Genomic DNA, 26,396 nt, shown 5'->3' with positions numbered 1-26,396 from the left:
GCGCCATGCCCGCACCGAAACAGCCGCTGACACTGGAGCGGTAGAGGTAAAGACACTGGTGTCCTCATTACCTGCCCGCCATTGCTGCGCTCTGCTAGGAGGGGGATGGTCTCCGACAAAATGGCCGCTAACTACTGCACCGGAAACACTTATGTCCTTATACGATTTTGATACCACATCGTCTGCGTTCCGGAAGCCTGTGTGTGCGTTTCACCATGGCGGCGGTGGATATCAGAGGTTAGTGACTGTCTGCGGGGTGCTTTCTGCTTGTGGCGGCGGATACATACGAGGAGGCGCACAGACCAGGGTTGTGCCCTGTAATGAAGCCTTCTGCTTCTCTGTGTGAAGCCCCCAGCTGCAGGATATTACGGGATCCCCTAGTTCTATCGTGATAGGGGAGGATCGAGTGGATTCCAGGAGCTGATAAAGCTTTATGCATAGTAGATACTGTCCTAAAGAGCGGCCAGGCTGCCTGCAATGCATTACTGTGGCTATAATAATCAAATCATACTCCTATTCACTGACAGCAAGCAGAGATCGCGGACCAGACCATTATAGGAACGGGTTGTTCTTCAAATTATCACTCATCTATCACCACTGATCTGTCGTCACCTCTATCACCACTGATCCGTCGTCACCTCTATCACCACTGATCCGTCGTCACCTCTCTATCACCACTGATCCGTCGTCGCCTCTCTATCACCACTGATCCGTCGTCGCCTCTCTATCACCACTGATCCGTCGTCGCCTCTCTATCACCACTGATCCGTCGTCGCCTCTCTATCACCACTGATCCGTCGTCGCCTCTCTATCACCACTGATCCGTCGTCGCCTCTCTATCACCACTGATCCGTCGTCGCCTCTCTATCACCACTGATCCGTCGTCGCCTCTCTATCACCACTGATCCGTCGTCGCCTCTCTATCACCACTGATCCGTCGTCGCCTCTCTATCACCACTGATCCGTCGTCGCCTCTCTATCACCACTGATCCGTCGTCGCCTCTCTATCACCACTGATCCGTCGTCGCCTCTCTATCACCACTGATCCGTCGTCGCCTCTCTATCACCACTGATCCGTCGTCGCCTCTCTATCACCACTGATCCGTCGTCGCCTCTCTATCACCACTGATCCGTCGTCGCCTCTCTATCACCACTGATCCGTCGTCGCCTCTCTATCACCACTGATCCGTCGTCGCCTCTCTATCACCACTGATCCGTCGTCGCCTCTCTATCACCACTGATCCGTCGTCGCCTCTCTATCACCACTGATCCGTCGTCGCCTCTCTATCACCACTGATCCGTCGTCGCCTCTCTATCACCACTGATCCGTCGTCGCCTCTCTATCACCACTGATCCGTCGTCGCCTCTCTATCACCACTGATCCGTCGTCGCCTCTCTATCACCACTGATCCGTCGTCGCCTCTCTATCACCACTGATCCGTCGTCGCCTCTCTATCACCACTGATCCGTCGTCGCCTCTCTATCACCACTGATCCGTCGTCGCCTCTCTCTCTCTCACTTTTGATTTGTTGCAGATAACTTGCTCAGCATCTCGTGGGTGGACAGCTCCTGGATCCCCATCTTAAATACTGGCACCGTCCTTGACTATTTCTCGGAGCGGAGTAACCCTTTCTATGACAGGACTTGCAATAATGAAGTGGTTAAAATGCAGCGGCTAACCCTTGATCACCTGAAGTAAGTTCTGCGGGGATTGCTATATCGTTGATGGAGTAAGTGGCTAACGGCTATATCTGTTATCACTCGTCCCTGGGCAAAGAAGGGAATCAGCTGAAAAGATTCCCCCTCTCCAGAGAATGGCGGGGTGCTGTGATGTGGTGAGGCTCATACAGGGACCGTCATTAGGTCCCACTACTGTCAAAGGGAGCCTGATAGGAGAGTCACACTGCCTGGACCACATGAAGCTACCGGAGCCGTGTGTGTTATTCGGAAATGCGTTTCACAGTAAAACATACTTTAGAATGTGGGTTGGACACTGAGCTTCTCGGATGAGTAATCAGAGTGCGGTCTCCAGCAGATGCTCCCCTTGACTCTGTGAGTGTGTATGGGGAGAGAGCTGTCAGTCCAGCTGAGTGGGGAGAAGCTGCCTTGGACTTGTTATGGCCGGGTACATATATCCGGTTTTTGACGGTTTGACGGATGCGGCACACTCCAGTACAGTGTGTACAGTACACTGGCAGCGCAACAAGCGCCGGTCACATGCTGTCATGTGACTGGAGCATGTGACCTGGAAGTTGCGGTGCGGCCGCTGTACTGTATCATACTATACTGGCGTGCGCCGCATCCGTCAAACCGGCGAAAAGCCGGATATGTGTACCCGGCCTATCCGAGACACACAGGCCCTGCAGCTGGTAACACACAGTTGTAGTTTTCTTTTCTACTTTTCCAGGAGGAGTAATAGAGGAATGGCAGGTGAGGATTTTTTTCCCCCCATAAAATTGGATGTCTCTGGAGAGCGGACTACTCCTCTTTATGACTGTTGTAAAGTATTAGCCCAGCTATAGGCCAGATTCACACAGTTTATGTTCAGGGTCCATACTCAGATCAATGTAATCAACCTGATCACTGGATCTCCTAATCTGATCGCAGTGCCTCATTTATGTAGATGAGGCAGTCGCCCAGGCCAGGAGAGGCGCGGTCAGGCCGGGTATACTGATCGGAGCACGGATCGTGTTTCTTGGACACATGAACCGGCCCTTACTAGAAGAAATGCCAGGCAAACCTGATAGACTGTATTAGGCCCCCTTCACACGTCCGTGTCTCCGGTATGTGTTTGTCCGTTTGCTCACGTACCAGAGACACGGGCACACGTACCCCATTAAAATCAATGGGTCTGCGTTCACGTGCGTATTCTGTCATGGACCGTGTGCCCGTGTGCTCCACACGTAGACATGTCCGTTTTCTCTCTGGCATCACGGGTGTCACACGGAACGCAAATGGGTTACACGTAACACAAACGGACCTCACGGATGTGTTCCGTGTGACACGCACCGGAGAAAATACATGTGTCTGCGAGAAAAAAAAAAACTTTACTCCCCTTCTCCAGCCCTGCTGTCTCTGCCTCTGCTGTCACTTGCTTCTGACCGCCGCTCATTACATATTCACTTCACTGCGGCCGGAAGCAGCAGCAGCGGGGAGTCGGCAGGACCGGAGACCGAAGATCAGCACCACGGACAGGGATGCCAGGGACAGGTGAGTAGAAAGTTCCCATTCTCTGTGTGTTATCACGGATAACACACAGAGAACGCACGTGTGCCATAAACACGGCTCACTGAGGGCAAAACGCACCTCTGACACGTCCGTGAAAAACATGCGTGGTTTTTCACGGACGTGTGAAAGAGGCCTTATGTGTAGTGCCGGACTGGAGGAGCAGGATGCCATTAGAGACCCTGTATTATGCCCTCATTGCTGCGCTCCTATAAGGTGGAGCCATAGTTTAATTCGTAAATATAACCCCCATAGGAATTACTGTAAGGGAATGCCTCAAGTTCTAAAATGGTTAAAACTCCTCTAAAAATCCTCTGTTCTCAAGAATTAAGAGCGTTTTAATTCTATTGAGAGCCGCTTGTTGCCTCTGTGACCAGCCACTACTGCAGCTGTCATCGTGGCCGGTTATCTAGGGAAGGAGTGCAAGCGCTGCTCTGAGGCTGGGCATATCGCTGGATCCGGACAGCGTCAGGCCCTGTGCGCTTCTCTGAGGCTGGGCATATCGCTGGATCCGGACAGCGTCAGGCCCTGTGCGCTTCTCTGAGGCTGGGCATATCGCTGGATCCGGACAGCGTCAGGCCCTGTGCGCTTCTCTGAGGCTGGGCATATCGCTGGATCCGGACAGCGTCAGGCCCTGTGCGCTTCTCTGAGGCTGGGCATATCGCTGGATCCGGACAGCGTCAGGCCCTGTGCGCTTCTCTTATGCTATAGAGACAAAGCTGCTAGGAGGGCGCTCACATCAGGCAGACAGTATGGCCGTGCTGCTCGTTACATGTGTCAGTGTTCAGAAGTGCACTGCCACTGGCATCCAGTACTGATGAGCGGGCACTACCATGCTCGGGCGCTCGGTCCACTTAGCAAGCATTTGAATGCTCGGCCTGGTGCGACTCATGTACACAATGTAATGGAAGTCAATGGGGAACTTGAGCACTTTTCCAGAAGATTGTCTGGAAAAATGCTTGCGTACCCCAGGGCTGCTCTGGGGAGTGGGTAAGCCAAAGCTGCAACTCCTCAATTTCCCTGACTCCGATCTGTAAAGGAGGAGCTTCACTACTGATCATATACATAAAGTGCAGCACAGATTCAGCTCGACTGATAGCCTAGATCAGACATTTATAGGATATTTCATAATTTTCCCATATTATTATGAAAACATATTCAGCCCATTCTGCATTGAACCGCTGTACCCAATTTATTATATATTTTAGGAGTCAATCCATTTTATACCGACTCCACATGACTGTTTGCACGTCTAGTTGGTATGTGGCTGAAAGTGTCACGGTCACATGACCGCCAGGACTTTGCACCCGAGAATCCTGACAGCGAGGATTCACAAGTCTGCAGTCTTGTAGGACGACTGTAGACTTTCATACCAAACCTAGACAACCCCTTTAAGCTATTCCCCAGGAGCACGGTCCTGTAACTGCCCATGAGACTATCATACAGTGCAATCCCAGTGCACTTACCCGTTATACTATAGTGACTGGGATTGCTCCTGTCAGTAAACTGGAGAGATGTGGGGGTCTCATATTCCCTGCTGAGCTGTCAGTAGTGTATATACACACACTGCGAGCCATGGCCTGTGATCTCGATCTTCTCTGCCCATAGTGTGCCGTGCAGGGTCCAATAAATGTGCCGGGAACATGACCCCTCCACCATGGTCAGCGAGTGCTTCAGGTGGTGTATTATTACCTATATAAACCACTAAGAAAACTCGGGATGGGGCATTTCCTTAATATCAATCTTTATTAAACACACTATTAAAATGTCTTTTTTACATACATTTGTGTAAACAAAAGGTCACTGTACTCTCACTAGACATGCCATTACACCAGCGGTTGAGGTCTATTGCTGCACATCCAAGATTCACCCTATTTAAACTAGATAACTCTATATAGTATTATGGGAACAAGATATTAGGTTATACTATGTGTTTATGTTAATGTATCTTTTAGGATATACTATATTGTATTCACTGTGATCCTCATTAACTTACATTTAGTATGTCTATAGTTAACCCAATCCCATATCCTTTTCAATCTCTAGATATATGTACACCATTTCGGGCAATCTACTTAAAGAGTTACATAGTCATATGGTATTCAGTGTGTAGCAAGTACTGACCTGACAATTGTAGTTACTTGGCTTGGCTGTCCTTAGTCCCGACGCGCGTTTCCCACTTCTTCAAGGGATGTGTGTATGTAAGATCGAAAAGTGCGCCTTTGTATAGCGGTGCATGTGATCCGTAATTCATGTCACATGAGTAGTGACGTGTATTTGGTGTTTCCCTTCTGTCGACGCGAGATTTTGCAAAAAGAAGGTTTTATAATACACACATATGACAGTAGCTATATGAGATATAGCCGGTGCGGAAATTGTAATAGACAGGAAGAATAGTATTGCAATAGTGTTAATGTTGAGGGCTTGACAGGAGGTATAAGGTAGGACATAATTATTAATTATAAGTAGATTGCCCGAAAAGGTGTACATATATCTAGAGATTGACAAGGATATGGGATTGGGTTAACTATAGACATACGAAGTGTAAGTTAATGAGGATCACAGTGAATACAATGGCATGTCTAGACTAGAGTACATAGTGACCTTTTGTTTACACAAATGTATGTAAAAAAGAAATTTTAATACTGTGTTTAATAAAGATTGATATTAAGGAAACGTGACTTGCCAACCCCAGGGCCTTAGGTGACTCTGTGTCGGGCCGGACTAGTCCAGGGTAGTCAGCGGTGGCGGGGCCCGATTCCGTGACCCTGGTGGAGTCAATTAATGTGGTGGTATTGGGGAGGTGATGATAGTGTTAAAGTTTATATAAGATTCGTGACGCCACCTGTGGTAATTTGCAGCTATGGAGCCGCAGCTGCTGGAAGGGACCTCCGGGGCTGATGTTATGGCAGCTGAGGTGTTTCTTGCTCTCCACAGGTAGAGCAGGTACCCCAGGGCAACCTTTGGTGCTTGGTAAAGTCTATGGTGTTGGTGGACGCAGTGCAGGATAAAACAGACGACACAGGGCTTGCAGTTCAGATGGTTTTACTCACTGTTCAGTTCAATTCGGCCGCGGACCGGTTGCCCATGGCGTGCCAGGATCCACTGTCAGGGGCCGCCGCCAATCCCGGTGCACCACTCCTGTGTCTCTTTCCTGACTGACTTATCATCCTTGACCGTTGTAGCTGTGCTGGTCTTGGCCTCCACCACAGAGCCTGTACAAAGGGGGCTGACCGCAGTTGTATCTTGCCCCCTTCACCGGGGGTCTGTGGCAGGTTGTGGCCCTGGGCGCTTGCAACCACCCCCAGGCCTTCGGTGTTACTTTTGAGGAATTGTCTTTCTTCCCTCTGTCTGGGGACCGTCCCTGAATGCAGCCAGATCCCTCCACCCAATCTTCCAGTGGAACAGGCCACGAGCCAATATGCCCTTCCGTGGCCCTGGGATCCTTTCTTTCTTTAGGTGTCACCTGGGCCTAACTAGACCCCAGGATCTCCACCAGGAACTTCCTTCTGTCACTTTCTCCTGAGGTAACTACCTCCCTCTCCTCCTCCCTCTCCTCCTCCCTCTCCTCCTCCCTCTCCTCCTCCCTCTCCTCCTCCCTCTCCTCCTCCCTCTCCTCCTCCCTCTCCTCCTCCCTCTCCTCCTCCCTCTCCTCCTCCCTCTCCTCCTCCCTCTCCTCCTCCCTCTCCTCCTCCCTCTCCTCCTCCCTCTCCAGACTCAGTGCCCTTGAACTTCCTGGTTGCCTTGTCTACTCTCACTTGCTGACCCCTCCCACACACCCACTGACTAGGCCCCACCCACACTATTGGGACCAGAAATGGGACTTATGGCCCCATGAATACATCTATGGGGGTTGCTGCCACTATCCCTGACCCAGTGTATGCCTACCAATTGGTGTGTGCAAGTTTAGTCTGTGGAACGGCATATGACCTCATTCTTACCCAGGATGGGACATCACACCTCTGGGTGAGGTGCAATATCTCTGTGGCGACAGAAGCCTCAGGGGCGCCACAAATGCACCATCCCAAGTTTTCTTAGTGGTTTATATATGCAATAGGTGTGGTCCTCATGCTACAATGGCTAGGATATAAGGACAAATAATGCAATTAATTTGGTGTATTATTACCTGTAGTGTCTGTAATAAAGTGTCTCGGGGCCCAAGATTTCCTGCGCTGATATTAACCCTGTGACGTTTCTGTCTTCTCTCAGTCAGATGGTCGGTGTGGAGTATATCCTGCTGCATGCACAGGAGCCCATACTGTTCATAATAAGGAAGCAGCAGCGGCAGTCGCCTGCACAGGGTGAGCATTATACAGCAGGACTGTAAGTATCGGATCGTGGATATAAACACCGGATCTTGCTTCTATCTGTTTCTGGGAAAGCTGGATGAGGGGCAGAGTAGTCCCCCTTACACTTCCCAGGCCACGCACGCCTAGGTGCACAGTGATAAAATAGATTGGACCCTGGAAAACATATCCTTGGTCCATTATTGGGAGAAGGGTCTCCATGTGCCGACCTGAATCCGGTGTGTCCCGCTGCTGGGAGCCGATGCCATGATATCCTAGGAAGTGAGATCAAACCTATACAAAACTACAGAAAGCGGCCATACTGACCGGCACCATGGATGCCAGAAGGATGCGGAAACCATAATGCTACCTGTGGTGGTGCCATAACCTGCTGAACAGCGAAATTCAGGGGGGTAGATGTTTAATCCATTAGTGACCACACCAAAGTTGTGAAATCTGACGTCACTTGGCTTTGCAAATGTAAACATTTTTTATATAATATACTTTATCTTATTTTGAGTCCTTTTTTCCAAAATGCCATGCTGAACGTCTTTCAATTGCTGCTCAGCAAGATCTTAACACTGCATGTAAAGAACCTGTGGGCAGGGCTTTCAATTATTCAGTAAAGGAGAGAGCAGAGAAGGAACGAAACCGGTACACTGATGGGTTGCAATATTATCTAGGGATCTTGCTGAGCAGCAGTTGAAAGCAGCTTCTGAAGGAGCATGAACTTCAATACTGCAACACAACCGCAATAATGTTTGGGAAAGTAAGGTAGAATATATATATATATACACTGCTCAAAAAAAATGAAGGGAACACTTATACAACAAGATGATGTTCCCTTTATTTTTATATGTCTCGTATTGTACGCAGCCTCTGCTTTCCTCTTTATACCAGCCGCTGTATACTCTTTAGGCCTTCATTTAAGCTGGGAGTTATCAGACAGATTTGGTAAATGTAATGTGAACAGAGTCTAGCACGGCAATATCTTGGTGTCCATAGAAGTAAAGCCCACATTTGCTGACCTGTTGCCGTTCTCTCCGCAGCTATTCCATTGGCCGACTACTACATCATAGCAGGGGTGATCTACCAGGCTCCAGACCTCGGATCGGTGATCAACTCCAGAGCGGTAGGATCCATTTTGGGCACAATCTATGCATAAATGGGGAGCTATATACTGATGTGTGTGTGTGTGATTGCAGCTGCCTCGCACTTCTTGCCGGTCGGGCACATGACTATTGAAGTTGCGCACTCTCCTCGCCTGCATTGCTTTGCTAGTTCCTGTAGACGTAGTTTATCATTTAGGGTTTTATAGAGTTGTCTTTGTCAGATTGATTTGGTGAAATAGTTTCTTTTACGATGATTTTCCAATCCGATTATAACATTAACCCTTACCTTGTTCTTTGATTTCTTTAACGTTCCTATGGGAGACCCAGACCATGGGTGTATAGCTACTGCCTCCGGAGGACACACAAAGTACTACACTCAAAACGTGTAGCTCCTCCCTCCTAGCATATACACCCCCTGCTAGCCAGTCCTAGCCAGTTCAATGCTTTGTGTTTCAGGAGGTCACACACACACATGCATTCTCTGATTTTGAGATTTTTCCTTCTGGATCAAAGATTTGGAAGAAAAGCGGGTCCAGTCTGGACTCCCGGCATGTCCCTTCTCACCCCACTCTGTCGGCGGTGCTGTTAAGGTTGACTTTACAAGGCTGGAGCCTTCACATGCCGCGCTCCTTCACATCCTCTGAGAGGCTCTGGGTTGAAGTGGGAGCCAACACGGTTCTCACTGCTTTGCAGGAGACCGGTCTCCATCCACAGCCCTGTTCAGGATCCTGCTGGACGGAGCTATCACCCCCCAGGGACCTGGCAACCTGCGTCTCACAAGCTAAGTATATGAGACGTTATTACCACAGAAAGTGGTCTTTCCAGGGGTCCTTTATATTTATTTATTGGGGGAGTGTGTTTTCTGTTTTGTGTTAACGTTTCCGGCCGGTTCTCCAGTTTTCACTGGAGAACCGCGCCGATGGTGCCTGCACGCTGGCCGCATGTTTTACTCTAGGCCCCGGCTTTCCCTGAGGCCTAGTTTCGGTTTCCACTGCCTCTGCTTGTCAGTCACGCAGAGAGACAGGATGGCTCCGCCCAGCGGCTGCGCAGCACAGGGAAGGGACACTCCTCACTGAGGAAGGATTCCCTCCCCTGGCTACCTCATTTGCCGCTCTCAGAGCAGGCCCCGCCCCTCTCCTCGCTACGGTCGCCATTTTCTCAGCTTTCCCTGTGCCTGCATAGGCACAGAGATTCCCCGTTGTGACAAGTGGGGGCCTGGGCTGAGGGCTAGAGGGCACAGACATGTCTGTTTAAACGATCTGGGAGCCACAACCTCCGGTTTGTGCAGCTGCTTATTTTATCTGTTTATATATGCTGGGGGCCATTCTAGACAGAGCCCCCACCTCTGCAGCATGTCTCACAGAGCGAGGCTGCAGGCTGTTTTTATTCTCCACTGCAGGTAGTCTCGTACGGCCGAGCTCATAACCACTGTGGCCCCTCAGCTTGGAGGCTCATTAGTGGGGGCGTTTTCTGCTAAGAGGAGATGCATTCTCTCAGCTCGCTCAGCAAAGCTCACAGAGGACTCTCCTTCTGGTCTCAGACCCCGTCCTCCTGACAGGAGACGCAGGGTCCCCTGTCCTCCCCGTCCCGCAGCTCTGATTACGAGCTGACTCACTGGACGAGGAGGATGTCTCTACCAGGGGCTCGGACGCTTCTTTATGTACCATTGATCCGTCCGTAGGTGACGCAGATGCTAATGATTGGATTGCGTCCATTATACTTGTACTGGACCTCCATCCGCCTGTATCAGGGGAGTATTCCCCGCTAGCAGAAAGGCATCAGTATACCTTTAACAGGACAAGGAGTGTGTTCCTTAACCACTCTAGTTTTCAGCCCACTATGTCCAAGCCCACAGCCTGTCCTGTCAGACCCCAAAGCGGGGTTCTGCTGCCTGTTTCCCCCTCCCATCAGAGGTGGTTAAGGAGTGAGCTCATTCGCCAAGGGTGGTCCCTCCGGTGTCTAGACTTTCAGCCCGGATAGTTGTATCAGTGGCTGACGGCACCTCTATAAGGATCCCACGGTACATTAATTTTGTACTGGACCTCAATCCACCGGAGTTACCTTGCCTAGGAGAACACAATGTGTGTTCCTTAACCACTCCAGTTTTCAGGCCACTGTGACCAAGCCCAGGGTCCGCTCTCACAGTCGCTTCCCATGAAGCGTGATTCTGAGGACTGTTTTTTTCCCTGTCCACCAATGGTGGTCAAGAAGTGGGCTCATTCACCTCAGGTGGCTCAGCCCGGACCGTTATGTCAGTGGTTGATGGCTCCTCACTTAAGGTTTTGCGGTCCGCCCGGTTGTCCTTCTGGCCAAATCTGTATGGGGGCGGCAGGAGCTTCGTTCTCCTCAGCTTTACAGCAGTGCGGTTTTTTTGTAGCCTTCTCTGCTTCTCTGGAGGAGATGCATTCCCTCACAGGGACTCTATGCCGAAACGGTTGCCTGAACTTCCAGACTTCAGTCCTTTCATCCTATGCCATGTCTGCCATGCTGGACACCGCACGGCGGTGGCCTTGGCTACTTCCACGCTATCTGCAGGCTCCTGTGGCTTCGGAAATGGAAGGCAGATGCCTCTATAGAAGTTCCTTGCTGGGTCCCTTTTGTGGGACCAGTCTCTTCGGAACCAACTGGATGAAATTCAGGAAGCTCTTGGCGGGGAGAGTTCTTCCTTGCCACAAACCTAAACCAGGGAACCTGTCCAGGGCAGGAATCAGTTGAGGTTTCGGTTGTTTCCGTTCCTCATCTGATCGTTCTCTAAGCCCTCGTCCTCGTCCTCTAGCTCTGCCAAGGTTCATAGACCCAAATGGCGCTCGAAGCTGCGTCTTCATAGACCGCAGGAGATGCTGCCACTGAGTCAGCTTCCTCCGAGCTATCTAGCCACGCCAACAACGTCCTTGGTCGGTGGACAGGCTCTCTCCACTTGGCGACGTATGGTTTTAACACGTCTCCGTTCAGTGGGGGCGGGATTATATCTCCCATGGCTACGGGATGGAATTCTATCCACCCGCCAAACAGATTTTTTCTGTCAACCCCCCCCGGCTCCAAGGCCGCCGCCTTCTCACAGGCCGTGGCATTTCTTGCAGGCCAATGGAGTAATTGTACCGGTTCCCGACTGGGAACGGTTCTGAGATTTCTGCTTAAATCTATTCCTAGTCCCCGAAGAGGGCGGTGCCTTCCGACCTGGATCTTTAGCTTTTCAAGCATGATCAGGTGTGGCGTTTTCACATGGAGTCTCGGTCTTGTTCCGTGTGTTTGTCACCGGATCAATCAAGAACCCAAGGAGATTCCCTAGCAGCCATCGGCATCAGAGATGCCTATCTGCAGGTGTCAATCGCAGTTTCACACCAGCGTTGGCTACGTTTTGCAATCGGAGTGGTCCAATTCGTGGCTCTTCCCTTGGGGTTAGCCACGACCCCTCGAGTATTCTCATTGGGGCAGCTGTGATTAGGGTCCTGCACCTCTAGGGATTAGCAGTGATCTTTTGCCCTGGACGGTCTTCTTGTCGGGGCTTCATCCAGTGCAGACTCTTAGCAGAGTGCTTTGCTCACTCTCGCCACTCTAACCAATTCGGGTGGCTTGTCATTCTGTCCAAGTCCACTCTGACTTCGAACCAGAGGTTCCCAGGGACGCAATTCGAGACTCTGTCGGCACTTGTGAAGCTGCTCTTAGTCGAACAGTAGTTCCTCCGCTGGCGGTCGACGTCGTTCTATCAGACACCGAATACAGGTGCTGGTCAGATGGTGGCGTCAATGGAAGCGATTCCTTGCCCAGTTTCTCCTGCGTCCTCTGAGACTGGATGTTTTCCGCTGTACAAGCGAACTTCCTCCTTCCACGGGGTAGTGGCTTCGCCACTGACCAGGGGCTCGTTTCAGTGGTGGCTTCGGCCACTCTGTCTCAGGGACGCTCCTTCCTGGCCCCGTCCCGGGTGATCCTCACCAGGATGCTGGTCTTTCCGCCTTGGGAGCAGTATATCTCCACCGTGGAGCGCAGGGCGCTTGGACTCTGTCCGAATCAGCCCTCTGGATCAATGTGCTGGAGATCAGAGCTGTATTTCTAGCTCTCTAAGCCTTTCACCATCTGTTGGCGGCTAGGCACATTCGAGTCCAGTCGGACAACGTGACAGCGTTTTCCTACATCAACTTCCAGGGCGGGACACTCAGCCGCCTGGCAATGTTGGCGGCTCAACGCATTCTTCAGTGGACGAGGGACTCCTAGTCCACCGTATCCGCAGCCCACATCCTAGATGTGAAAACTGCGAGGCAGACTATTTCAGCTGTCCAACCGTGGTCCACGATCCTCAGGTTTTGCGGCAGACGCACTGGTTCATGTTTGGTCCCAGTTTCGTCTCTTTTACGTATTTCACCCTCTAGCTCTTGTCCAGAGTCCTGCGCAAGATCAGTAAAGAGGGCCATCGGGTCATTCTCATTCTCCAGACTGACCCAGGCAGGCTTGGTACCCTGACCTGCTCCTTCTGTCCGTTGGGTTGCCATGGCATCTTCCGGACCGTCCAGACCTTTTCTCAAAAGGTCCGTTTTTTCCGCCAGAATTCTGGACTCTCAGATTGACGGCGTAGCTCTTGAGTCCTGGATCTTGTCGTCTTCTGGTATCCTTCCTGAAGTCATCTCCACTATGACTCGAGCTCCAAAGTGTCCTTTGACCTTTTTGGCCTTGCCGACCCTCCTGTCCCTTCCACAGTCCGGTCTACAGCTAGGACTATCCCTCATTAAGGGACAGGTCTCGGCTCTGTCAGTATGTGCCAGCGGCGTATCGTCCGGCTGGCTCCGGTGCGCTCCTTTAAGGGCGCATCTCACATCATTCCGCCTTTCCGGCGGTCTATGGAGCCCTGGGACCTTAATCCGGTCCTCACGGTTCCCGGAAATCCCCCTTTGCGCCTCTTAGGGAGTTTTCTTTGTTTCATCTTTCACAGAAAGTAGTCTTTCTAGTGGCCATAATTTCCCGCCAGAGAGTTTTGGCTGCACTCTCTTCGGAGTCACCCCCTTTTTTGGTCTTTTGCATCAAGACAAGGTGGTCTCCGTCCGACTCAGGACTTTTTTCCCTAAGGTGGTTACTGCTTCCACCTTATCCGGGGCAATTTTCCTGCCTTCCTTTTGTCCGGCTCCTGTTCATCGCTTTGAGGAAGCGTTGCATATCCAGGATCTGGTGTGGGCGCTCCGGATCTATGTGTCTCGCACCGCCGTTATTAGGCGGTGCACCTCTCTCTGGTGCTGACCGCTAGTCAGCGTAGCGGTCTCTCGGCATCTAAGCCGACCCTGGTTCGTTGGCTTAGGTCGGCCATTGCCGATGCCTACAAGTGTACTCTAGTGCCTTCCCCGCCGGGGATCAGGGCACACTTGATCAGACCTGTCGGTGCCTTTTGGGCTTTCAAGCACCAGGCTACGGCTCAGTAGGTCTGTCAGACTGCAGCTCGAATTAGTCTGCATACTTTTTCGAAGCACTACCCAAGACATGCTCATGCTTTGGCAGACGCGGGCTTGGGCAGACGCATCTTTCAGGCGTCTGTCGCCCATTTGTGAAGTTAGGTTTCGCCTGCTTCTCAGTTGTCTGTTTATTCCCACCCATGGACTGCTTTAGAACGTCCCATGGTCTGGGTCTCCCATAGGAACGTTAAAGAAAAAGAGAATTTTGTTACTTACCGTAAATTCTTTTTCTTGTAGTTCCGTCATGGGAGACCCAGCACCCTCCCTATTGCCTGTTGGCAGGTTTCTTGTTCCGTGTGTCTTCACCGGCTGTTGTTGTTGTAGACAGAGGTTCCGGTTCTTCCGGGTTTTACTCTGTCTCTTCTTGTGGGTGGATGTCCTCCTTCAGCTTTTGCACTAAACTGGCTAGGACTGGCTAGCAGGGGGTGTATATGCTAGAAGGGAGGAGCTACACGTTTTGAGTGTAGTACTTTGTGTGTCCTCCGGAGGCAGTAGCTATACACCCATGGTCTGGGTCTCCCATGACGGAACTACAAGAAAAAGAATTTACGGTAAGTAACAAAATTCTCTTTTTTTCAGCTCACTGCCATTCATGGGATTCAGTCCGCATTTGATGAGGCCATGTCTTACTGCCGCTATCATCCCTCTAAAGGCTACTGGTGGCACTTTAAAGACCAGGAGGAGAGAGGTATGGGACATTCATACGCCAGGAGTAAGCCATAGAGGTGTCTTACTACTAACAATGAGTAATGAGCGGGCACTACCATGCTCAGGTACTCATTAAGAGCAGTTGGACGCTTGGATGGGCATGACCCGAGTATAATAAAAGTCAATGGGGGACTCGAACATTTTTCTGGGAAATCTTCCAGAAAAATGCTTGTGTTAGGCACTGACTTCCATTATACTCGGTATACAAGTCGCACCTATCCAAGCGTCCAACTGCTCTTTACATGTTCGAGCACCCGAGCATGGTAGTGCCCGCTCATCACTAGTTACCAGTACCGAGCACCCGAGCATGGTAGTGCCCGCTCATCACTAGTTACGAGTACAGAGCACCTGAGCATGGTAGTGCCCGCTCATCACTAGTTACGAGTACAAAGCACCCAAGCATGGTAGTGCCCGCTCATCACTAGTTACGAGTACAGAGCATGGTAGTGCCCGCTCATCACTAGTTACGAGTACAGAGCATGGTAGTGCCCGCTCATCACTAGTTACGAGTACAGAGCATGGTAGTGCTCGCTCATCACTAGTTACGAGTACAGAGCACCCAAGCATGGTAGTGCCCGCTCATCACTAGTTACCAGTACTGAGCACCTGAGCATGGTAGTGCCCGCTCATCACTAGTTACCAGTACCGAGCACCCGAGCATGGTAGTGCCCGCTCATCACTAGTTACCAGTACTGAGCACCCGAGCATGGTAGTGCCCGCTCATCACTAGTTACCAGTACTGAGCACCCGAGCATGGTAGTGCCCGCTCATCACTAGTTACCAGTACTGAGCACCCGAGCATGGTAGTGCCCGCTCATCACTAGTTACGAGTACTGAGCACCTGAGCATGGTAGTGCCCGCTCATCACTAGTTACCAGTACTGAGTACTCGAGCATGGTAGTGCCCGCTCATCACTAGTTACGAGTACAGAGCACCCGAGCATGGTAGTGCCCGCTCATCACTAGTTACCAGTACTGAGTACTCGAGCATGGTAGTGCCCGCTCATCACTAGTTACGAGTACAGAGCATGGTAGTGCCCGCTCATCACTAGTTACCAGTACTGAGCACCCGAGCATGGTAGTGCCCGCTCATCACTAGTTACCAGTACTGAGCACCCGAGCATGGTAGTGCCCGCTCATCACTAGTTACCAGTACTGAGCACCCGAGCATGGTAGTGCCCGCTCATCACTAGTTACGAGTACTGAGCACCTGAGCATGGTAGTGCCCGCTCATCACTAGTTACCAGTACTGAGTACTCGAGCATGGTAGTGCCCGCTCATCACTAGTTACGAGTACAGAGCACCCGAGCATGGTAGTGCCCGCTCATCACTAGTTACCAGTACTGAGTACTCGAGCATGGTAGTGCCCGCTCATCACTAGTTACGAGTACAGAGCATGGTAGTGCCCGCTCATCACTAGTTACGAGTACAGAGCACCCGAGCATGGTAGTGCCCGCTCATCACTAGTTACGAGTACAGAGCACCCGAGCATGGTAGTGCCCGCTCATCACTAGTTACGAGTACAGAGCACTCGAGCATGGTAGTGGCCGCTCATCACTGGTTATGAGTACAGAGCATGGTAGTGCCCGCTCATCACTGGTTATGAGTACAGAGTATGGTAGTGGCCGCTCATCACTAGTTACGAGTACAGAGCATGGTAGTGCTCGCTCATCACTAGTTACGAGTACAGAGCACCTGAGCATGGTAGTGCCCGCTCATCACTAGTTACGAGTACAGAGCATGGTAGTGCCCGCTCATCACTAGTTACGAGTACAGAGCATGGTAGTGCTCGCTCATCACTAGTTACGAGTACAGAGCATGGTAGTGCTCGCTCATCACTAGTTACGAGTACAGAGCATGGTAGTGCTCGCTCATCACTAGTTACGAGTACAGAGCATGGTAGTGCTCGCTCATCACTAGTTACGAGTACAGAGCATGGTAGTGCTCGCTCATCACTAGTTACGAGTACAGAGCATGGTAGTGCTCGCTCATCACTAGTTACGAGTACAGAGCATGGTAGTGCTCGCTCATCACTAGTTACGAGTACAGAGCATGGTAGTGCTCGCTCATCACTAGTAACTACTTATAATAAAAAAAACAAAAAAATACGGAAGCCACCATGCAGATGGGACACTCGCTGTAGTCTAAAGCGGGCTTTACACGCTACGATATCGTTAATGAATTATCGTCGGGGTCATGTTGTTTGTGACGCACATCCAGCATTAACGATATCGCAGCGTGTGACACTTATGAGGGACCTTAAATGATCGCAAAAGCGGTCAAAATCGTTTGCCACGGAGAGGTCGTCCCGAAACAAAAAAATCGTTTTCTTTTTTTTTTTAGCAATGTTCGTCGTTCCTGCGGCAGCACACATCGCTATGTGTGACACTGCAGGAGCAACAAACATCTCCTTACCTGCGTCCACCGCCAATGAGGAAGGAAGGAGGTGGGCGGGATGAAACGTCCCGCTCATCTCCGCCCCTCCGCTTCTATTGGCCGCCTGCCGTGTGACGTCGCTGTGACGCTGCACGAACCACCCCCTTAGAAAGGAGGCAGATCGTCGGCCAGAGCGACGTCGCAGGGCAGGTATGTGCGTGTGACGCTGTTGTAGCGATATTGTTCGCTACGGCAGCGACCACACAATATCGCACGTACGACGGGGGCGGGGACTATCGCGCTTGACATCGCTAGCCAATGCTAGCGATGTTGTAGCGTGTAAACCCCGCTTTACAATACTTAAGGACAATCTTCCGATGAACTACAATATAGCTATTTTGGGGGAGAAACGCGCTGTATGGTGATGAGATATTTTGCATCTAGCACTTTATTGTTGGATGCAGCATTTCATGTACTGTCTGTGGAGGATATCCTACACCAGATGTGATTCCATTCGATCATTTAGCGTTATTGACACGTTATTTTTCGGTCACTAGTTCACAATAAATGCCTTTTTGATCAGAGGAGTACAAATATCCGAAGGGCATTTATTAACAGTAGTTCTGGACTAAACAAACCCTGCACTGAGACTGACTTACACATTGCACTTTGCGGTGTTGGTGGCTTTGAAGGGGGTCTCTTAAGGTGTATATAGGGACAGTCGACGTGGAGCAGGGGCACCAAAAACTAGGGTGTTACCCCTCCTATGTCAGGTAGGGGTCGTGTCTTGAGGGAGAGAACAACTACCCTTTTTTAAGTTTGGGGTTCTAACCCTATTCGTCTCACCCCTATCACACACATCTGCGGTCATCAACATCAGATTGGTGTGGGGGCGCTGGGAGTCGGACCCCTCATTTTCTGCTCTGTTAGCGACTGGTTGTATAAAGAGAAGGAACATCACAACGCCCTGCTCTGTAGTGACCGTCCCCAAATATTGCATCTCCGCTCCCATTCACTTCAAAAAGAGCTGAGCTGCTGTACCCTGGCAGGCTGATCGGACCCCAACGGTCTGATATCAGTGACCTAATGACTTAATAGACAACCCCTTTAATACAGAGTCCTACATAGTGTCAGGAATTTGGAGTCCTTCAGTCACAGAATCTCACCTGATTCTACTCTGATAATACAAGTGTATTAGAGATCCGCTCTGAAATGATTCTACAATATAGGTATCCCATAGAAGCTGAAGCTGGAAAACCCTTGTACACAAAGCCCCATGGCCCTGCCCAGATGTGGCCGCGTCTGTACTAATGACACAAGGGGGCATTATGCAGGGTGTAAGCATGCAGGATAAGAATATAAACTATTTCTTGTGTTCATGTCGGACATTGTATTTCTCATCACAGATAAAGCCAAACCAAAGACTAAAAAGAAGGAAGAAGCCAGCTCCTTCTTCCAGAGACAGCGGGTGGACGCTTTACTCCTAGACCTGCGGCAGAAGTTTCCACCCAAATTTATTCAGGTGAGACCTAATGGCATCAGACAGAAGAAACCTGTCCTGTTTAGAAGTGTAAGGCTATGTGCCCACGCTACAGGATTTATCGCGGATTTGACGCGGATTTTGACGCAGATTTAGCGCGGATTTGCCGAAAATCTGCAGCACAGCTACTCCCCAGCCATTTCAATGGCATTTTGGAAATGCTGTGCCCATGCTGCGGATTTTTCCGCTGCGGATTTTGCCGCGGATTTTGATGCGGAACAAACTGCAGCATGTCAATTGTTTGGTGCGGATTTGGTGCGGATTTTCTGTTTTGAATGGGGAAAAAAAAAAAAATAAAATCCGCATCAAAATCCGCGGCAAATCCGCGGTAAATCCGCGGTAAATCCGCGGCAAATCCGCGGGTGCGGATTTGCCGCGAAAGTTGCGGATTTTCAGGCAAAAAAATCCGCAGGGACCTTTTACTGTGGACACATAGCCTAACGGTCCTGCTTACCAGACCACCCCGCGTACCACCCTACACACCACCCCGCGTACCACCCTACACACCACCCCGCGTACCACCCTACACACACCACCCCGCGTACCACCCTACACACCACCCCGCGTACCACCCTACACACCACCCTACACACAACCCTACACACCACCCCGCGTACCACCCCACACACCACCCCGCGTACCACCCCGCGTACCACCCCACGTACCACCCTACACACCAACCCGCGTACCACCCTACACACCACCCCGCGTACCACCCTACACACCACCCTACACACCACCCTACACACACCACCCCGCGTACCACCCTACACACCACCCCGCGTACCACCCTACACACCACCCCGCGTACCACCCTACACACCACCCCGCGTACCACCCTACACACCACCCCGCGTACCACCCTACACACCACCCCGCGTACCACCCTACACACCACCCCGCGTACCACCCCACACACCACCCCGCGTACCACCCCGCGTACCACCCTACACACCACCCCGCGTACCACCCTACACACCACCCCGCGTACCACCCCGCGTACCACCCTACACACCACCCCGCGTACCACCCTACACACCACCCCGCGTACCACCCTACACACCACCCCGCGTACCACCCTACACTCTACTCCACTTACCACCCTACCCCACATACCACCCTGCTTAGGACCCTACACACCACCCCGCATACTACCCCACACATGACCATACACACCACCCTACCCTTAATACCACCCCGCGTCCCACCCTTCACACCACCCTGAGTACCCGCTGCATGGCATCGAATGCATTGTTCTAGCTTCCATTTTGTATCCGGCACTGTGACATTTCCTTCTTGCTCCCCTCTGTGTGAGATGTGCAGGCACAGCAGATATTTCCTGCACAGCACTAAGCCGGGCATCGTACAAATACATCACATGATGGATGTCCCCATTACACACGTGCTGTTACAGCTTTTTCTCTAGCAGTTTACTCTCAGCTCAGGATAAACTGAATATGGTTTCATTAGAATCCTAGGAAGCAATAGCTTGTGTGTAGATCAGGCTGCTCCACTCCTGTGATGGCGCCCCCCGGTGTCCTTTTTATTCCCTTTCACATGATCCGCCAGATGTGTGCAGTGTTAGTGACAGATTCCCACTGGCCGGTGTATACAATAGAAGGAATCGCTCCACACCCACATGCAGGAGTCGGCAGGAGCTGCCGGGCAAATGTGACCACTGGCACTGGAGTCCATAGAACACTAGGGGGCGCCTTCACAAGAATGGAGCAGTGATGAATACACACAACAACATGTTTAGAAATTATTTCATATTAAAACTTTTTGTTCTGTTTTTTTACTGATGTAACAGAGTAATGTGACCCCTTTTTACCGTGTGTGTGTGTATATATATATATATATGTATATATATATATATATATATATATATATATATATATATATATATATATATATATATATATATATATATATATATATATATATATATATATATATATATATATATATATATATAATATATATATATATCTCTCTTGATATATATTCTAGGTATCTGCAAGACCAAGGAGTCATTTTAATTCTGTTTGTCAAGTGTTGGGCATTCCTTTTGTGAGGAAAGCTGTGGCTATCTTTTTTGCCTCCTATCCTGAGAGCAGCATAGTGGAGGTGCAGAGATCCTGATTCCAGCAATTTGTCACTTCCTGTAGTTTTGATTAAAATCAGTGTTTTATCGGCAGGAGATTATCAGTAGAGGACTAGTAAACCTGCTGCTGTGTGATCATCCTGCAGTGTATAACCTGCCCCCACCTCTGATTGGCAGCCTTTTATGTACACTGTGCATAGGCAGAAATCTGCAATTCAGTGGTGTGGGTGGGCTTATAAAGAACTCTGCATTCAGAGAACTGGTAGATGTGCAGCAGATAAGTGATTTTATCAAAACTACAACAGGCAGCCCAGTAAGTGACACATTGCTGCAATCAGAATCTCCACCCCTACATCATGCTGCTCTCTGATTTGGGAAGGGGGGGGGAACCTAGTGACTAATTCCCTTTTCTTTTTCGCTCCTAATTGGGAGACCCAGACAATTGGGTGTATAGCTACTGCCTCCGGAGGCCGCACAAAGTACTACACTTAAAAGTGTAAGGCCCCTCCCCTTCTGGCTATACACCCCCCCGTGGGAGCACGGGTCCCTCAGTTTTTTGCTTTGTGCGAAGGAGGTCAGACACGCACGCATAGCTCCACTATTTAGTCAGCAGCAGCTGCTGACTATGTCGGATGGAAGAAAAGAGGGCCCATATAGGGCCCCCAGCATGCTCCCTTCTCACCCCACTTTCTGTCGGTGGTGCTTGTTAAGGTTGAGGTACCCATTGTGGGTACGGAGGCTGGAGCCCACATGCTGATTCCTTCCCCACCCCCATTAGGGCTCTGGGTGAAGTGGGATTTACCGGTCTCCAGGCACAGAGACCGTGCTCCATCCGCAGCCCCTGGAGAAGCCGCTGGATATGGAGCTGAGTATCGTCAGGGACATGGCCCTGCTCCGTCAAGGTACTCTGTGTCCCCGTGCATACGCGCGCACACCGCAGCATTGCTGGGTGTGTTAGTGCGCCGGGGACAACAGCGCTGCTGCGCTTGTGCCATTTCCTCACTTCAGCTTAGCTGAGTGGGTAGACTCAGGGAGAACGGTCGCGCCGGCCGCTGGGACTGCGACGCGGCTGGGACTTGTGGTGCGCCGGGGACTTCCGCGCTGGCCGTGCATATATCACGGCCGCGCTTATTACTACAGTCCCCGGCTTTTGCGGCCTAGTTCGTTCGTTCCCGCCTCCGCACCTGCCAGTCAGGAGGAGGGCGGGACGCTGTACAGAGCATCAGCGCTGAGGGCTGGAGTCTGTTTTACATACTCCAGCCCTCACACCAGGCACAGTAGGACGCAGTTTCCCGCACTTTGTTTGTGGCACGCCCACGGTCCGCCCCTCTTCACAGAACGCCGGCAGCCATTCCTGCCTGCACGCTGAGCTGCAGAGGGGAGACGGGGAGACCCAGACACGGGATTCTACGGCCTCATACCCGCTGTTCAGCGGGCGGTAAGCAGCCCTCAAGGGCTCACCCCCACTTGTGCCGTTTGTATACTGAGTATTTTGTGTTTGCAAATACTTTGTACTGTACGGTCGCTGGTGATTCTCGGCTATATACCCTCCTAGATTACAAGGAGGCAACAGCATGTCGTCCGCAAAACGCAAGGGTGCCAAGGCACAGACATTATATGCTGCCTGTACCGCATGTGGGGCTGCTCTACCGGCAGGTTCCACTGACCCCCATTGTGTGCAGTGCTCGGCCCCTGTGCAACTTGCACAGCCGGGGCCTCTGCTGGACGTGACCCAGGGTGTACCACCTGTGAATGCTGTCCAGGTGACAGGAACTGAGTTTGCAGCTTTTGCTGACAGATTGTCTATGACCATGTCAAAGATTCTTGAAACATTGCAGTCTAGACCAGTAACTCAGACCATGGACACTGTGGCATCATTGCTCCCTGGTCCCCCTCAGCTGGAACACTTCCAAGCTCCGGGGGTGTCACATGCACCCCAGGGTGACGATTCTGACTCAGACAACAGTCCCAGACAACCTAAGCGGGCTCGTTATGAGGGGCCCTCAACTTCGTCTCACTGGTCAGGATCCCAGCGGGACGAATCTATGGGTGATGAGGCGGATGTAACTGATCAAGATTCTGATCCTGGGACCGCTCTCAATCTGGATACACCGGATGGTGACGCCATAGTGAATGATCTTATAGCGTCCATCAATAGGATGTTAGATATTTCCCCGCCAGCTCCTCCTGCGGAGGAGGCAGCTTCACAGCAGGAGAAATTCCATTTCAGATATCCCAAGCGTAAATTAAGCACTTTTCTGGACCACTCTGACTTTAGAGATGCAATCCAGAAACACCACGCTTATCCAGATAAGCGTTTTTCCAAACGGCTTAAAGATACACGCTATCCTTTTCCCCCTGATGTGGTCAAGGGTTGGACCCAGTGTCCCAAGGTGGACCCTCCAATCTCCAGGCTTGCAGCTAGATCTTTAGTTGCAGTAGAAGATGGGGCGGCACTTAAAGATGCCACTGACAGGCAGATGGAGCTCTGGCTGAAATCCATCTATGAAGCTATTGGAGCGTCGTTGGCGCCAGCATTCGCAGCCGTATGGGCACTCCAAGCCATTTCAGCTGGGCTTATACAAGTCGACTCGGTCACACGTACATCTGCCCCGCAGGTGGCACCATTGACCTCTCAAATGTCTGCATTCGCGTCTTACGCGATCAATGCTGTCCTGGACTCTACGAGCCGTACGGCGGTGGCGTCAGCCAACTCCGTGGTTTTGCGCAGAGCCCTGTGGTTGAGAGAATGGAAGGCAGATTCTGCTTCCAAGAAGTGCTTAACCAGTTTGCCTTTTTCTCGTGACCGATTGTTTGGGGAGCGTTTGGATGAAATCATTAAACACTCCAAGGGTAAGGACTCATCCTTACCTCAACACAGACAAAACAAGCCCCAACAAAGGAGGGGTCAGTCTGGTTTTCGGTCCTTTCGAGGCTCAGGCAGGTCCCAATTCTCCTCGTCCAAAAGGACTCAAAAGGATCAGAGAGGCTCAGATTCTTGGCGGACTCAGTCACGCCCAAAAAAGACAGCAGGAAGAACCGTTACCAAGACGGCTTCCTCATGACTTTCAGCCTCCTCTCTCCGCATCCTCGGTCGGTGGCAGGCTCTCCCGCTTTGGCGACATTTGGCTGTCACAGGTCAAAGACCGTTGGGTGAGGGATATTCTGTCTCACGGGTACAGGATAGAGTTCAGCTCTCGTCCTCCAACTCGTTTCTTCAGAACTTCCCCACCGCCCGACCGAGCCGATGCTCTGCTGCAGGCGGTGGCCGCTCTAAAGGCGGAAGGAGTGGTGACTTCCGTTCCTCTTCAGGAACAAGGTCACGGTTTTTACTCCAATCTGTTTGTGGTGCCAAAGAAGGACGGGTCCTTTCGGCCCGTCCTGGATCTAAAGTTGCTCAACAAACACGTAAAAACCAGGAGGTTCCGGATGGAATCTCTACGCTCCGTCATAGTCTCAATGTCTCAAGGAGATTTCTTAGCATCAATAGACATCAAAGATGCTTATCTTCACGTGCCGATTGCGCCAGAGCATCAGCGTTTTCTACGCTTCGTTATAGAAAGCGAACACCTGCAGTTCGTAGCGTTACCTTTCGGGCTGGCAACAGCCCCTCGGGTCTTCACCAAGGTCATGGCAGCAGTAGTAGCTGTCCTGCACTCGCAGGGTCACTCCGTGATCCCGTATTTGGACGATCTACTTATAAAGGCACCCTCTCAAGAGGCATGCCAACACAGTCTGGACGTGGCACTGAAGACTCTCCAGAGTTTCGGGTGGATTATCAACTTTTCAAAGTCAAATCTAACCCCGACCCAATCACTAACATATCTTGGCATGGAGTTTCATACTCTCTCAGCGATAGTGAAGCTTCCACTGGACAAGCAGTGCTCTCTGCAGACAGGGGTGCAATCTCTCCTGCAGAACCAGTCCCACTCCTTGAGGCGCCTCATGCATTTCCTAGGGAAGATGGTGGCAGCAATGGAAGCAGTCCCTTTCGCGCAGTTTCATCTGCGCCCTCTACAATGGGACATTCTCCGCCAATGGGACGGGAAGTCGACGTCCCTCGACAGGGATGTCTCCCTCTCTCAGGCAGCCAAGGACTCTCTCCGATGGTGGCTTCTTCCCACCTCATTGTCAAAAGGAAAGTCGTTCCTACCCCCATCCTGGGCGGTGGTCACGACAGATGCGAGCCTATCAGGGTGGGGAGCAGTGTTTCTTCACCACAGGGCTCAGGGTACGTGGACTCAGAGAGAGTCCACCCTTCAGATCAATGTTCTGGAAATCAGAGCAGTCTATCTTGCTCTGCGAGCCTTCCAACAGTGGCTGGAGGGCAAGCAGATCCGGATTCAGTCGGACAATTCCACAGCGGTGGCGTACATCAACCACCAAGGGGGAACACGCAGTCAGCAAGCCTTTCAAGAAGTCCGGCGGATTCTGACGTGGGTGGAAAACACAGCATCCACCATATCCGCAGTTCACATCCCAGGCGTGGAAAACTGGGAAGCAGACTTTCTCAGTCGCCAGGGCATGGACGCAGGGGAATGGTCCCTTCACCAGGACGTGTTTCAGGAGATCTGTCGCCGCTGGGGGATGCCGGACGTCGACCTGATGGCGTCACGGCACAACAACAAGGTCCCGGTTTTCATGGCACGGTCTCACGATCACCGAGCTCTGGCGGCAGACGCCTTAGTTCAGGATTGGTCGCAGTTCCGACTACCTTATGTGTTCCCACCTCTGGCACTGTTGCCCAGAGTGCTCCGCAAAATCAGGTCCGACTGCCGTTGCGCCATTCTCGTCGCTCCAGACTGGCCAAGGAGGTCGTGGTACCCGGATCTGTGGCATCTCACGGTAGGACAGCCGTGGGCGCTACCAGGCCGTCCAGACTTGCTGTCTCAAGGGCCGTTTTTCCATCTGAATTCTGCGGCCCTGAACCTGACTGTGTGGCCATTGAGTCCTGGATCCTAGGGACCTCAGGTTTATCTCATGATGTTGTTGTCACCATGAGACAGGCTAGGAAACCATCCTCCGCCAAGATCTACCACAGAACGTGGAAGATATTCTTATCTTGGTGCTCTGCTCAGGGAGTTTCTCCCTGGCCATTTGCATTGCCTATTTTTCTTTCCTTCCTGCAGTCTGGGTTGGAAAAAGGTTTGTCGCTTGGCTCCCTTAAAGGACAAGTCTCTGCGCTATCCGTATTCTTTCAGAAGCGCCTGGCGCGACTTCCTAAGGTACGCACGTTCCTGCAAGGGGTTTGTCATATCGTTCCCCCTTACAAGCGGCCATTGGAACCCTGGGATCTGAACAAGGTTCTAATTGCTCTCCAGAAGCCGCCTTTCGAGCCTATGAAGGAGATTTCCTTTTCTCGGCTTTCACAGAAAGTGGCTTTTCTGGTGGCGGTCACGTCTCTTCGGAGAGTGTCAGAGCTGGCGGCGTTATCTTGCAAATCTCCCTTCCTGGTGTTTCACCAAGACAAGGTAGTACTGCGTCCAATTCCAGAGTTTCTTCCCAAGGTGGTATCCTCCTTTCATCTCAATCAGGATATCACTTTACCATCTTTGTGTCCGCATCCAGTTCACCAATTTGAAAAGGGTTTGCATCTGTTGGACCTGGTGAG

The 26,396-nt window shown here is 51.3% G+C and overlaps 1 protein-coding gene across 1 annotated transcript in view; it reads left to right on the top strand.

The window, feature by feature from the left end:
* Window positions 1-109: 109 nt before the first annotated feature.
* The window catches only part of MED6 (mediator complex subunit 6), a 29,804-nt gene continuing 3,517 nt past the window's right edge, over window positions 110-26,396 (top strand). Inside the window, exons 1-6 of the mRNA XM_075331060.1 lie at window positions 110-237; window positions 1,536-1,695; window positions 7,435-7,526; window positions 8,561-8,643; window positions 14,638-14,746; window positions 18,548-18,663. Coding sequence (XP_075187175.1) covers window positions 216-237; window positions 1,536-1,695; window positions 7,435-7,526; window positions 8,561-8,643; window positions 14,638-14,746; window positions 18,548-18,663 — 582 coding nt within the window. The 5' untranslated portion in view covers window positions 110-215. The remainder of the gene's footprint in view (window positions 238-1,535; window positions 1,696-7,434; window positions 7,527-8,560; window positions 8,644-14,637; window positions 14,747-18,547; window positions 18,664-26,396) is intronic.

The sequence above is a fragment of the Anomaloglossus baeobatrachus genome, chromosome 12, assembly GCF_048569485.1.
Source record: "Anomaloglossus baeobatrachus isolate aAnoBae1 chromosome 12, aAnoBae1.hap1, whole genome shotgun sequence".
Classification (NCBI taxonomy): Eukaryota; Metazoa; Chordata; class Amphibia; order Anura; family Aromobatidae; genus Anomaloglossus; species Anomaloglossus baeobatrachus.
Note: the sequence above shows the minus strand (reverse complement) of the source record. Positions and strands in the feature narration are given on the sequence as shown.